The sequence below is a fragment of the Cupressus sempervirens genome, chromosome 3, assembly GCF_028749045.1.
Source record: "Cupressus sempervirens isolate cs-2001-9-10 chromosome 3, ASM2874904v1, whole genome shotgun sequence".
In the NCBI taxonomy this organism is placed as follows: Eukaryota; Viridiplantae; Streptophyta; class Pinopsida; order Cupressales; family Cupressaceae; genus Cupressus; species Cupressus sempervirens.
The window spans coordinates 192563422-192577343 of NC_143120.1; the positions used below are offsets into that span (position 1 = coordinate 192563422).

Sequence of the window (13922 nt, forward strand, 5' to 3'; positions counted from 1 at the left end):
AAGATATCTTCGTGGAACTATTGGATATGGTCTGAAGTATAAAAATGAAGTCCTAACTCTAAGAGGTTATATTGATTCTGACTGGGCAGGAAACTCTAGAGATCAAAAGAGCACATCAGGATATTGTTTTTCTTTTGGATGTGCCATGGTATGATGGTTTAGCAGAAAGCAATCCTTAGTAGCTCAAAGTTCTGCTAAAGCAGAATATATTGCAGCTTCAACGGGAAGCAAAGAGGCAGTATGGCTAAGTAACTTCATCTTTGATCTATTTGGAAACCATTGGAATCTACTATCATCTATTTTGATAATCAAAGTTTTATTAAACTCTCTCAAAATCCAGTTTTTCATAATAGATCAAAACACATTGAGATTCCATACCACTATGTATGCAATATGGTTGAGAAGGATGTAGTTGAGCTAAGATACATCAGTACAGAGAATAAAATTGCAGATATTTTTGCCAAACCACTTTCTAAATCAAAAGTGGAACACTTCAGAAGAGAACTTGGTATGATTAAAATATCAGAAGATGAATCTTAGAAAAATTGATCATTACATTCTTTTAGTTTTTAAAATTTGAGATGTGTATACCTCTTATGAAAGTAATGATTTGCAAATAGGTACTCTCTTTTGTGAAAGTTATTTTAAGGTGATCTTAAATAACTATATTTGTGCTATACATTTTCAGTAAGTGTTGTACTTAAATCATGAGAATATGTATTTTGTGAAATCTACAACTATGTGCTTAGATGTCATTAAATTGACTATCTTTGAGTTGCTTGTATAAATACATATTAGAGACATTGGTTAGTATGCATTTTGTAAGACTTATAATTAAGAGCTTAGACATTAATTATAATGTCTTTGAGTTGTTTGTATAAATGCATACTAAGTATTTTATCAACTAAGAGCTTAGACATCATTAAATTGTATGTCTCTAGGTTGAGTGAAATATTGAGAGACAATTATCCTTGATTATCAAATTGTAATTTTATCCTTCTTGACTAAGAGGGAGTGTTAATGTTTTATAGTCAATTGAATATTTGTTTTGAGAAGTTATGCCTTTATCGTTCATGTGAATACATATATGTATATATCTGTATACATATATATGTACATATGTATATATCTGTATACATATATATGTACATATGTATACAAATATATATATGTATATGCATGTATGTATGTATATATGAATATAATAATAGTATGGTTCTAGTTTCATTAAATAATAATTTCCTTTTTCACTGACTGCATATCGAGTTATGTATTGCTCTTAACTAATTAACCATGACTTGATGGTCATGACTATAAGTCACCACCATCGGGTAATGACTCATTAGTCACGACCGATGGTTGTGACTTGTAGTGACCACTATCGAGTGGTGTTTGTCATATCCGCATTTTAAGATAGAATTTTAATAATAATTAGATAATACATTGTTATTGAATAAATAATGATAATAAAATTATGTTAAAACTAATACGAAAATTTAAAAATAGGAAATAATAATTATTTAAATTATATTATCAATAAAATAATATTTATTATGATATTTTAAATAATTAAAAAATAACAAAATTTTCATGAGTAAATAAAGAAATAAAATTAACTACAAGAGACAATATTGTAGAAAGTATGTTAACTTTCTAAATAAAATTTAATAACAAATAATAATAAACACAAATAAGTAAATAAATAATATAATATAAAATAATATAAATTAACTAAATCTAATGAAAAGTCAAGAGATGTTTAACAAATAGACACGACTCCTTAAAATTAAGATATGAAAGAGAGGAGAGTTTATTTTACAAAGGGAAAAGGAAGAGGAGAAGATAGGAGTTCAGAAAGGAAAAATGGAAGAGGAAAGTAATATGAAGAAAATAAGGAAGTGACTTTTTGAAAAGGTATCAATGATATTGAAAGGATGTGAACTCTCGAAAGGGTCATAATTATGAATAGTTGCAACTCTTCAAAAATATTGTGATTATAAAATATTGAGACTTTTTCAAAAGATTTTAGTTATAAAGTGTTGTGACTTTTTGAAAGGATTATAACTATGAAGTGTTGTGACTTTTCAAAAGATTTGTATTATGAAAGGTTGTGAGTCTTGGAAAAGAAGAAACAAAAAAGTATATTTTATCCTTTCCTTATAATTAAAAATGAAGAATTTTAGAAAGTAAATATAGAGTTGAGATAATTTAGAAGGAATAATTCATTGAAGGGTTGACTAGGGATAGAGCCAGATGGACCAAGAAAAGAAGAAGGTAAGAAAGACATATTTATGGACTATATTTGTTTAATTATGTTTATGAATTTATTTATATAAATGAATCATACCTATCGATAATATTGTGTTAGCTCATGGGGTTAACACCATGGAGATTAAATGAGACTTGAAGCATGGAACATGTGAGATATTAAGATCTCCATTGTCCACCATGGCCGATAATCATTGTGCTAGAATATTATGATGATGTCATCATATGCATATGTGATTGGCTTTGGATAGAGGATGCCTTATCCAAAAATAATCTTAAGGGGTGTGCTCCTATGAAGACAAGGAGGTAGCTATGAGCTAGGTAGCCCAATCTGAAGACATCCTTGAGATTGGGGTTAAATTAGAGGGTAGAGTAATATAGTTAGTTATAATATTATTATGATTCTAACCATTATTTTGTAGGTATTACTTGTCCTAAACTAATCCTAATAGTGGGGACATTATAGTGTCCTAGCCACCGTATATGTATTGGGTGGATTAAGTGCAAAAGACAGATAATTCGATAGAGAAGACAATTTGCTAACAAGCTAGTTCGTTGATAAAAGATCCATCCACTAATAAGGAAGTATAACATGTAATGACTTGCTTGAAGATCCTTGGAACAAGGATAAATATAAGCCAAGATAAATTTTTTTTAAACAAGTATGGGTGCACATGACATACAACAGACGAGGATCACAAAGACTGCAACGAAAGACTAAACAAACATCCAAACACCAACGGACCTCCAAACACAACTACTGACCAAAATGACTAACCACGGAAGCATGCAAACGATTTTGAATACGAAACATTCTGAAATCAAAATGCAATTCTAAGGAATGCTAGAACACCATAAAAGATAGTCAAAACACCTCCCAAAAATCTCCGATCAAACTAAAAAGTGCTCGCTGTCCACTCGAACAGGCTTTTCCAAGACCCAGGTGATACTTTATTCCGGCACAATGTGATACTTTCCAGTATCGTATGACCTTTCTAAAGAAGGCGTGCGACACTTTCACGGTCTGGGTGACAATTATCCTGAAGACGTGTAGTACTTCATAAGTATCGTATGAGCTTTCTCTAATGGGCATGTGATACTCTAAAGTATCGCACAATAGTTTTCCTATGGGCGCGCTATACTTTCCAATATCGCGATATCCTTCTTCTTTGGGCGTGCGATACTTTAAAGTATTGCCTAATGCTGATGCATGGTCGCCTAGGAACGACAAGAAACACTCCAAGGACAAACCAAGGGATAAAATGAGAAGTTAGAATCTCCACACCGGGGAGTACCGGATCCACAGTCAAGGCATGTCACTCGAACAATAACTACAAGATGGAAATTGCATCTAACCATCTAACATAGCAGTGAAGGGAAAGAACTGAAAGCAATATCACAATGTACTGAAATAACAAGCTAAGTGTGCGGTTCCTCCCAACCGTAATAGCATCATGAAACTCCGAAGGTCCTAGCCATCCCCCACGCGTAACATCCCAAAGTGCCAACTAGATAGTCAGAGTTGTCTTATAAGGACGTCACTACTAAAGTGTAATAACATCATAAGAATAGGAAATCTAACATGCTAAACCAAAAGCAGATAACATCATCTATCATATCCTAAACATCATAATAAGGAACTGTGTCAATAAACTAATATCATCTAAACATGATATACAAGCATTCCAATGAAAGCATAAATCACAAGAAGGCATATGCTGGAGCTTGAAGTACCAAGTGAAAACATCTAGCAACAGTCGCAGTAGGACAAAAGACCGTCCCTGTACACCAGTCCCTAGTAGTGGTGAAGGTATCTATGCCTCCCAACCATGTGAAACCCGCAGGTCCACTCCCTTTGTGCTGATGGAGATAATGTTCCAACCACAAACACACTCAAAGAAAACGTCCATGGCTAACACTCATGCTAGACAATAATGATGACTAAAACTAAGATCATGAGACAATGCAAATACTACAGGTCCTGGTCAAACACTCAGTGGTTTACTATGTAGGGGTTGACATCATGGAGAGTCACTTGGCATCAAAAAGCCCAAGCTTGGATTGTGCATATTCAACTCCTCAACAAAATGCTCTAACACTGTGTCCTCAAACATAATCGGGTGCTCACATATTTTATTAAGTTTTATTACCACCCAATATTTTATTTAGTTATCACTTAATTAAAACGTCTGCACACAATGCTCTAGACATGGACACTAGGCTACGGAGATAGAAGCCCCCTCCATATGCTACCCTACCCTACCCATGCTCATCCAACGATGAGTGCCTGTAGGCATGCATATTCCCAATCCAATCCCAAATGATCATAACTTCTAGAAGTACCGTGAAAGATTGGGCCTCGCAAGTCACCCAATGATTGTATGCGTACATACTTGTGTGTGGCGCACTAACATCACGAAGATCATTACCCAAGGACTGGATGAGAACACAAGAAAAATATCAATGAATGAAAAACAAGCTAGGGAGTATGGATGTAACATGCATCCCAAGGAAACATAAAAGTGCCACAATGGTTTGATTGACATCTAAATGAATGATCCAAGTCCATGACCAACATCATGCCAAAAAAACCTGAGAAAACAGGGTGACACACAAAAAGAGGTAAAAACTTCAAAAATTGGAAAACTTCGAAATAAAAACCCATTTGGTTTTAGGGCACAAAAATTCAAAAATCCAATAAAATTTGGATTCAGACACTGTATGCAAAAACAACTAGTATAACAGTGCGAAACCCCAAACCCTCATCCCCAAAATTGGGAAAACGTTCATACCCCACCAATTGGGCAGAACTAACAAACAAAAATGGAGGGGAACACTTGTTCTCAGCCTCCAAACAAGCAGTTACCAAAAACAAACATAGAAATTGAGCTGAAACAAGAAAATGGGAGAGCCCTACCTAATAGCAAAAGGGGCTGAAATAGGAAACAACACAATAAAATAAATAACTCGTAGAAATTGCTGGAAATCATGACACAACAAGGTTTCCTCGAGCCAGATCCAACGAGACTGACCTCACAAAGATCCCATGCCGACAGCTCTCACAACGAACAAAAACATGATCCTTCAGAAGAGGATTCTCAAAAAAAGCTCTCAATTTTGTATTTTGCAAAAGTGAGAAGTGAGGAATTAAATTCCTTTTTCAATACTTGTTCACTTTTCAAGTGAGTAATCGATTAGGGTAAATAGCCAATTAGACTAGCTAGAATTTGAATCGACCCAAACGAAAATAGGCTATTCCTAGTAATAGGAATTCATCTATGGCAAAGCTGCTAGAAATTAAAAATCAATTAAATAAAGCATGAAATCATTGAAACTAAAATCATAGAAGGTGTTAAAAACTTCATAACAATGCAAAACTCTAAATGCACCGACACACTCACTGGTCTAATCACATAATGCAAATGAGTCCAAATTTAATAAATCACCGAAGGGTTTAATTTAAACATTTAAATAAGATACGTCAACCATACAGGGACGATATTGGTAAATATGAATAGCTAAATCACTAACTCCATGTGCCACTGCCAGGGATATAATTCTTGCACACTAAAACACATTATCAAGTGCAATTGCATATAATATTATAGCCAAAGCAATAAATGCATTAAATACTTAATTTAATCATTTACATCACTCACGTTTGCATAAAGCATACTGAAACAAGAATGAAGTAAATATCCATTGCATAAAATTCATCACATAATAGAATCAGAAATATGTCCAAATACTGGATAATCAGATATCATTATAGACCTATTGTCATTTCAAAATGGCATCAACATGCAAATATGATAAACTGAATAACATAGCAGTGTAACATCTATGATACTGAAATCAAAGTATAACATTTGACCCTCAGGTCATCTCAAATGGAACAAAACAAGAGTATCAAGTATCTCTCGGATCAAAATATAACAAGGTACAAACTGCAAACACGAGAGACACTACATAACAATTTACTAATAAGGATATTGGTGCAGTTGCAGTGATTACACAATATATATAGATATTAATTTAAGAACAATTGTAATACATATAGAGATATATATTTATATTCAAGGAAATAAATACATCAATGGATTGACTATCAAGAAAATATATATACATATTTGAGTCAAGATAAAAGATAAAATTCATTATTTAATTGCAAACAAATGAATAAAGGATCCTATCTGAAATTTAACAACTCCAATCTTACAATAAATTGAATATCTCTTAGTTTGGAAATTGACGGTCTTGCGACAACAATCTGATCTTCATAATGACATGGGAAGCTTCAAAGATATTAGCAATATCTTGAAGCATTTACTTCAAGTTTCAGTCTAATTATTTATTTTTGTTGCCTTAACCCGTTCATATCACTAAGTATTAAATCTACTGGTAAAGGAGATTTTATTATAGATCATGAAAAATGTTAAAATTGGGCATATCAAGCTATCATAAAATGTATTTCTCGTGAAAAATGGCATAAATGTTTTCACCAAGCGCTCACATAGGTTCCTATATCAGGTAGGTAAACAAGTGTAAAAACAAGTCATAATGGACGACATAAAAACAAGACTACCAATGTCATAAAAGAAAAGAGTTAATTAAAAGTAATGACTTCGCAAGGACTAGGCAAACATCTACAATGATTTGGTCATGATGCCATTTAAATATATCTTTGGTGATTATTTGGGTCACACTGCTATTTATAAATATATCCAATTGTGCAGTATCCTTTGCAAACTGCACTACATTGACAATTGTGTAGACAAATTTAGAGAGATATAAGAAGGGACATGGGTACATGGTGCTAGAGGCATCAAGCACTTAAAGAAATGTACAAGGCGTGACTTGCGAATGCACAGATTTATGCTGACACATCTTGCCACATGGATATTGTTGCTAAAGGCATCAACCAATAAAATGCAAAGAACATGTTTGGAAAGGATCGTGGATCGAATAAGAGTAGGAGTCAAACTTGAATGCATGGAGTATAAAGATAGTTAAGAATTTAATTGGTACAAACTTATCCTCTTTCGTAGTATTGTCCATGTCAGCGAACGTGAGGACGATTACAAGCTTTCAAATTACTTTGTGCATAGCAAGCAGGAAATATGGCTAACTAGGACTTAGATGGTAGTCGAATTCCAAGACTCTCAACAACAATGCTTTGGATGACGTTATATTTGGAAACTTGCTTAGATCAGAAATCCATGTCGACCTTGACTGAGATTGAGGGAGGTGCTTGATGCCAATGTTTCAAAACGAATACATAGATGGAATTATGTAAGTCAACCTAATGAAATCAGGCCATGTAGTATTGACTGTGACAAGATGGTATGGCAAACAAAGACTATATTGTGGAACGCATCAAATGGAATGGATAGATCCAGGATGGTGACAATAAAATTGCTATTAGTGTATGCAATACTAATAGAATATATTATGGAGAGACATGAGTTAATAAGTATTACAATATTTAGATAGTTTCTAATTATACTCTCTTCCATCTTTTTCCAGTGGTCACTTTTTTTGTAAAGTTTCCATAAACTCTTGTTCGTTATGGAAACTTTCTTTTTCACTCTACAAGAATGTTTCTATTTCCTCTCTCCTATTCATTATAGAAACATTTTCTTGTATCTTGTATATATAGATCATTCATGATCTTTGTTTAATAACAAATTCATTGTTTTACCATAATATTAAGTAATAGCAGTGATTATAAAATCAATAAATGCGATCACATACTTGTTGGAGGAGACTATGACATGATCTACACATAAAAAACAATCACTTTCTATGATCAATACATAATCATTAAAATATAGAAATTAAATAAAGATTACTCTATGATTATAAAATATGGTACACAACAACAATCCAAATGAGTAGAGGATGGATATGATACAATACACAGAACTTCCATAGTTGGTGGGTGGCCACATTGGAAAGGTGGACCCACCATGATTGATCAAAAAGGAGATTAAGGGAAACAAATTAACATCCCTCCTTGATGACTATACACACACCGTGGGTACAAAGGGACTGTAGAATGGACATCCACTAGAATAACAAAACATACAAGCACCTACATTCAATGTACAAGAATCAAAAGAATAATTAATGCAATTATCATACGTACCAAAGTTGGCGAGGGAAAATCCTAGATTTTATTGATTACCAAAAAACAACTAGTACATCATTCATATTCCCAAGTTCTTAAATAGAGGTTGGTTAGTTAGCTATCCCTAAACTAACTATCTTTAAATACAATATTGTATTGTTAGGCCCTACAAGGACCCACCACTGATTGATATATATATTATTGTGAGATCATAAAATTGGATGATCAACCTGAAGTTTATAGGCTCAAAGTAATTGAAGGGTATTAATATTGATCAAGACCAAGAAAAATAAAAGTTATTAGGTGTAGAATCCCATTTTAGATGATTACATATTCTATTCACTATTGAGTGTATTTTTGTTTGGTGATAACAAAGTGTTGGTAGTGAAGTTGGGCTCTATGCATCTAGTCCATTGATTTGGGGTCAATCAACATTCGTGGTCTAAGTATAGATGAGTATAATTTTCTAAGGACATACTATGATTGCAACATAGTAAATGTGTAACTCCTTGGCTCTCTATTCATTGCATAAGACTGCAATCACGTAACTCTTAGATCAGATACATTTATCACTGGGATCTCGAGCAACAGACACGTAGTTCACTAAAGGCCTTTATTACAGATCATAATGGCTAATAAGAAATACCTCTAGAGCAACGTTTATAAGAATATATAGAGTTTGAGGAATATAAGGTTGCAAACTATGGAATTGGCTCATTCTCTACAAATACAAAATGATATATATTTTGATGATGGAAGTAGACTAAGGTTCCAAGATCTATGAAATAAAAGGATGAACCAAGAAGTGTTAGAGATTGCATTCAAGGAAGAAAGATCTTGATGTGTGTAGTCATGAAATTAAATAGTGACTAAAAACTTTGTAAAATGGAGTAAGTCGAAATTTTGCATTAAGGGGGGGCGGGCGGGCGGGGGTGGGGGTGGGAAGATAAACAATGTTCTATGCCCACTTGAACCATCTTTAAAGGGAAGATGTTCCATTCATGTGCAGATAAGTATTTGTTGTCTTTGAGTATTACATTTATCTACTCACTGTATTCTCTCTTAATTGTCTTTCTATATGTAATATAGAAAGCCATTTACCTTCATCTTTTCCTTTATGTTTGAGGAAATTCTTGTAGGAAAAGAAGGTTGTTACTTTACACATGCTACCAAATATTGTGCAGACTCAATCTTATGATAGTAGCTTCAAAGAAGGTGTGATCTAGAATTCATTAATCGTTTGATGATCAAGTTGGACAAAGTGAGGCTCTTGAAGGGAATACCTTTGATAATTGAAATTATGAGTATCCTGCAATATTAAGAGGGAGTCTAAAAATACATGTGTGCGATTGCATGATTTGGTGGGCCTACCCTTGTGTATATCATGAGGAAGTGACGAGTTATCACCAGAAATTCGAAAGATTGATATCAGATTAAGAGGGAGTCCAACAGTTTATCTCAAGAATCCTTTGACGAAGAGACCCTCTAAGGGAGTAGCTAGAGGATTTGACTTCCTGGAATCTTTGTTCAGAGGGAGAATTTCGAGCTACAATTCTTTGTCAATGAGTTCTTCTCTACAAAAAAAAAGCTTGAGGTGAAATTCCTTGTAATGCATTCTTCTCTGTGAGAGAGAAGTTTAAGGTGAAAGCCCTTGTTCCACCCTTCAGAGCAGCTATGGTGGATCCACCCTTTGACATGGTTCATGGTGGATATCATGAGTTTCTACATGATTCTGTTGGAAAACATCATGAGAGATGAGAATTTTTCATTGATGTTTGGCTTGACCTGTTATCATGATTGACTACATTAATTTGTTGTCCTGGAATGTTCTGAATCTCGTGATAACGAACACATGATGATAGACTACATTAGGTTGTTGTCCTGGAATGTGCTGGAGATCATGATACTACATTTGTTGTTCTTGAGTTCTTGATCTATTATCCTGATAGACTACATTAACTTGTTGTCCTGGAATGTGCCGAAGATCGTGATAACTAACATATCACAATAGACTAAATTAAGTTGATGTCCTAGAGTGTGCCGAAGACCGTGATACTTGTCATAATGGAGACTACTTTGTTGCCCCTAAGATCAAAGTTGTTATTTGATAGACTACATTCAGCATTGTCTCGAAGTGTGCCGGAAATTAGATAACTCATATCTTTCTAAGATATGATATTGCTGTTGATAGGCATCTTGGTGTTGATGCTAGTGCTCGTATCACAACAATGCGAGATTGATAAGATTTCTCAAAATCATATCATGAGATGATAGTATCGATCAAATCCTCCCTCGAGATCATGATACTCGTCATGATGGATTATATTAAATTGTTTTCCTTGAGAACAGGACTGTTACATGATAAACTACATTCAATTGTTGTCCTAGAGTGTGCCAGAGATCATGTAACTCATGTTTCTAGGATATAATATATTCTTTTGGTAGGCATCATGAGCATGATGCCAATGCACATAGCAAGAGTATATAAGTATGATGAATACCATATGATTCATACTTTGGATGATATCGAAAGATAACATCTTAGATGATGGATATATGTTGATATCCTTAAATATGCTATTCCAAGAATATCATACTGAGATCATATCTCTCTCCATATGCTTGAGAGCATAATGTGTTCTATAACAATCCTCCCTAGCTAAGAGGGAAAGTTAATGTTGTAACTTTAGTTGGATTGAATTGACCTAGAGATAATCTGTCTCTGGTTAATTGGTTAATCATCAATTAGAAAAACCCTCATATATATATATATATATATATATATATATTGATGTTATATTATGTAATTGATGATTAATTTATAAATTACGATAGAGACATGTCTCTTCTATGCATATTTAACTAACATTCAATCTACATTTAAAACACACAAAAATATGGTAGTGTTATTACATTTGCAGTGATCCTGTTCCTCAACACTCAATGGACCCAACTTTCCAAATTGGGTATTTGTAGTGGTTATTCTAATAAATATTCGAGTGATATGTCCTTTTCAAAGAAATATCTTTAATAGAGTCATCCTATATAGATATATGATTTTTTTACCTATTATTTTTCAATAAGATTTTGATTGAAAAATGACAGAATTAAAACAGGATGTTGATTTCTTTTTCACGATCACATTAATTCTTGCTTAATACCTCTGATGGTAGAGATATCCAGAGTAATTGAAGGAACTGATGATACTGAATTTTTAAAAGTATGTAACCTTGATCAGTTGCCGCAACCCATTTTAAGCAATATAAAATAAATTGATGAAACTGACTTTTCAAAGTATGTAACATTGATCAGTTTCTCCAAGCCATTTTTAGCAATATATAATAACTTATTTGCCTTGTTTAGGTTAGTGTGACAATCTACGATTGGGATATAATCTGGAAAAGTGCAATGCTGGGATCAGTAACACTTACAATTGAAGAGGAGGGTCAAACGGAAGCTGTTTGGTACACACTAGATAGTTCTTCAGGACAGGTATAATATGGGTGGGTTGTTTCTAGGTGCAGTTAACTCAATTCTGTGTTATATTTTTTGTCATGAGCCTCTATCATTTAAAATTTTTCTTCTCTGTGTTAATATTTCATTCTATTTACTTATCAGGTTTGCTTACAAACAATTACAAAGCGGTTTCCAGTCAGTTCTTCTGGGTAACTAAAAGCATATTTCATAATTGAAATTTTTGCATTATTTACTTCTTTATACTCTCAATTTGAATTTTGATCTGTGTACTATTCTTTGAATTTTATATATATTTTTCTTGAAAAATGTACTTTTCCCCACTTCCATAAACTGAACATGCATCAGGTCATTTGGTCTTATCATTTAACGTCCACTGTTTATAGCTTTTAGATCATATAAATTTTAGGGTTTGAACTAATTATTGTCTTATATGCTGAGAAAAGTTGATGGAATCTTTCCAAACAACAAAAATTCAACAATGCAGAGTATGCTTTTTTTTTTCGCAAAATAAGGGTTCATCAAGATGTATTTGTTTCCTTTCTAACTCAATGCTTATATTCATGTGTAGTTTTCTTTATTCATAGATGTTGTATTTCAGATCATAGAGTTGCCATTCATATTATCTTCTGTAATTTCTATTTTTTCAGTTTCTGATGTGCTGGTAATCAATGTTACAAAACTTTATGTGAATTAATCAGCAAGGATCTCAGTATGGTTAGTTGAAATTCATAGAAATTGGAAAAACTCATCATTTAGAAAAATAAAATACAATGACAATGATTTCTTTCTTCCCATAACTAGCATATTACCAAAATCAATGTTGACCGGAGATTTAGCAGTTGATGTTTCAGTACTCAATGCTAACTTTTATATTCATGTCTACAAAAATCTGGTAGATTACAGATGTATTTCAGATTCTAGAGCTTCTGTTTGTCACTTTGTATTATCTTCTATAGTTATTATTTTCTATTGTTCTGTTTCTAATTTCCTTGCAATCAATGTTACAAAAGATTATGTCACATATAATCAGCAAGGATCTCAGTGTGGCTAACTGCAAATCGTAAAAAAATGGAAAAAATCATCATTTAATATAGACTAAAGTGACAGTGATGAATGCTTTCCATAACTAGGATATTAGCAAAATCAATGTTGATTGGAGATTGTGCTAGCAGTTTCAGTAATCATTCATCGAAAATTTATGTTGCTCTTTGTATTTTTTTCGATGTTTCCTGCAGGGGTCTGAATTTTGCAGGAATTGTTACACGACGAAGGATATCACTAGATAAACAAGGACCAACAGTTGTTCATCAAAAACCTGGACCTCTTCAGACAATTTTTAAGTTACCACCAGAGGAGGCAAGTGTAAATGGTGTCTTGGTGCTTGTTTTCATTTTTTGCATCAAAGACATCATCATTGAGTTTGAGTCTTAAGATACTCATGTTATGATATTCATTTGGTTAAGATGACAGAAAGAAGCCATAGCCAGGTTCTTGAAAATTATATTCCTTACTGTAAAATTGGTGACCCGTTTCAAGAAATAACTGGTCTAGGATCCAAATTTGTAAACAATATTATTGCATTTTCTTGTACAGCTGGTTGAACACAGCTACTCATGTGCATTGGAAAGATCCTTCTTGTATCATGGGCGCATGTATGTTTCTGCATGGAACATTTGCTTTCACTCCAATGTTTTCTCCAAGCAAATGAAGGTTAGCAAGATACTTTTTAAGTTTTTGGTATATAGATTGGTGGGGATTTTAATTGGCATGTTGCAGTCCAGATTTTTGTTCATGTTGTAAAATTTACTATGTTTTATAGGGAAACTGGGGTTCCTTTCAATATTATTTAACAAGAATTAAGTTTAGTAGTTGGAAATTGGAACTTAATCAATCAAAAACTCAGAACTGATTGCCTTTTTTTCTTGACTCAAGCTAGGAGTAACTTATAGTTTTTAAGGATAAGCTTGTTTTATAGTGTCAGTGCATTTAGATGAAAATCCATTGACTATGTTGATGTATTGAGAAAATCTACGATGAAGACTTGAGT

The 13922-nt window shown here is 33.2% G+C and overlaps 1 protein-coding gene across 7 annotated transcripts in view; it reads left to right on the forward strand.

Moving 5' to 3' along the window:
* The window catches only part of LOC149565466 (BAG-associated GRAM protein 1-like), a 290284-nt gene that overhangs the window by 112155 nt on the left and 164207 nt on the right, over positions 1 to 13922 (forward strand). For 5 of the 7 annotated variants that reach the window (XM_089818998.1, XM_089819002.1, XM_089818999.1 and 2 more), the window contains exons 5-8: positions 11762 to 11890; positions 12017 to 12063; positions 13111 to 13231; positions 13469 to 13585. In XM_089818998.1, coding sequence (XP_089675124.1) covers positions 11762 to 11890; positions 12017 to 12063; positions 13111 to 13231; positions 13469 to 13585 — 414 coding nt within the window. The remainder of the gene's footprint in view (positions 1 to 11761; positions 11891 to 12016; positions 12064 to 13110; positions 13232 to 13468; positions 13586 to 13922) is intronic. The other 2 variants (XM_089819001.1, XM_089819000.1) reach the window with 1 other exon arrangement.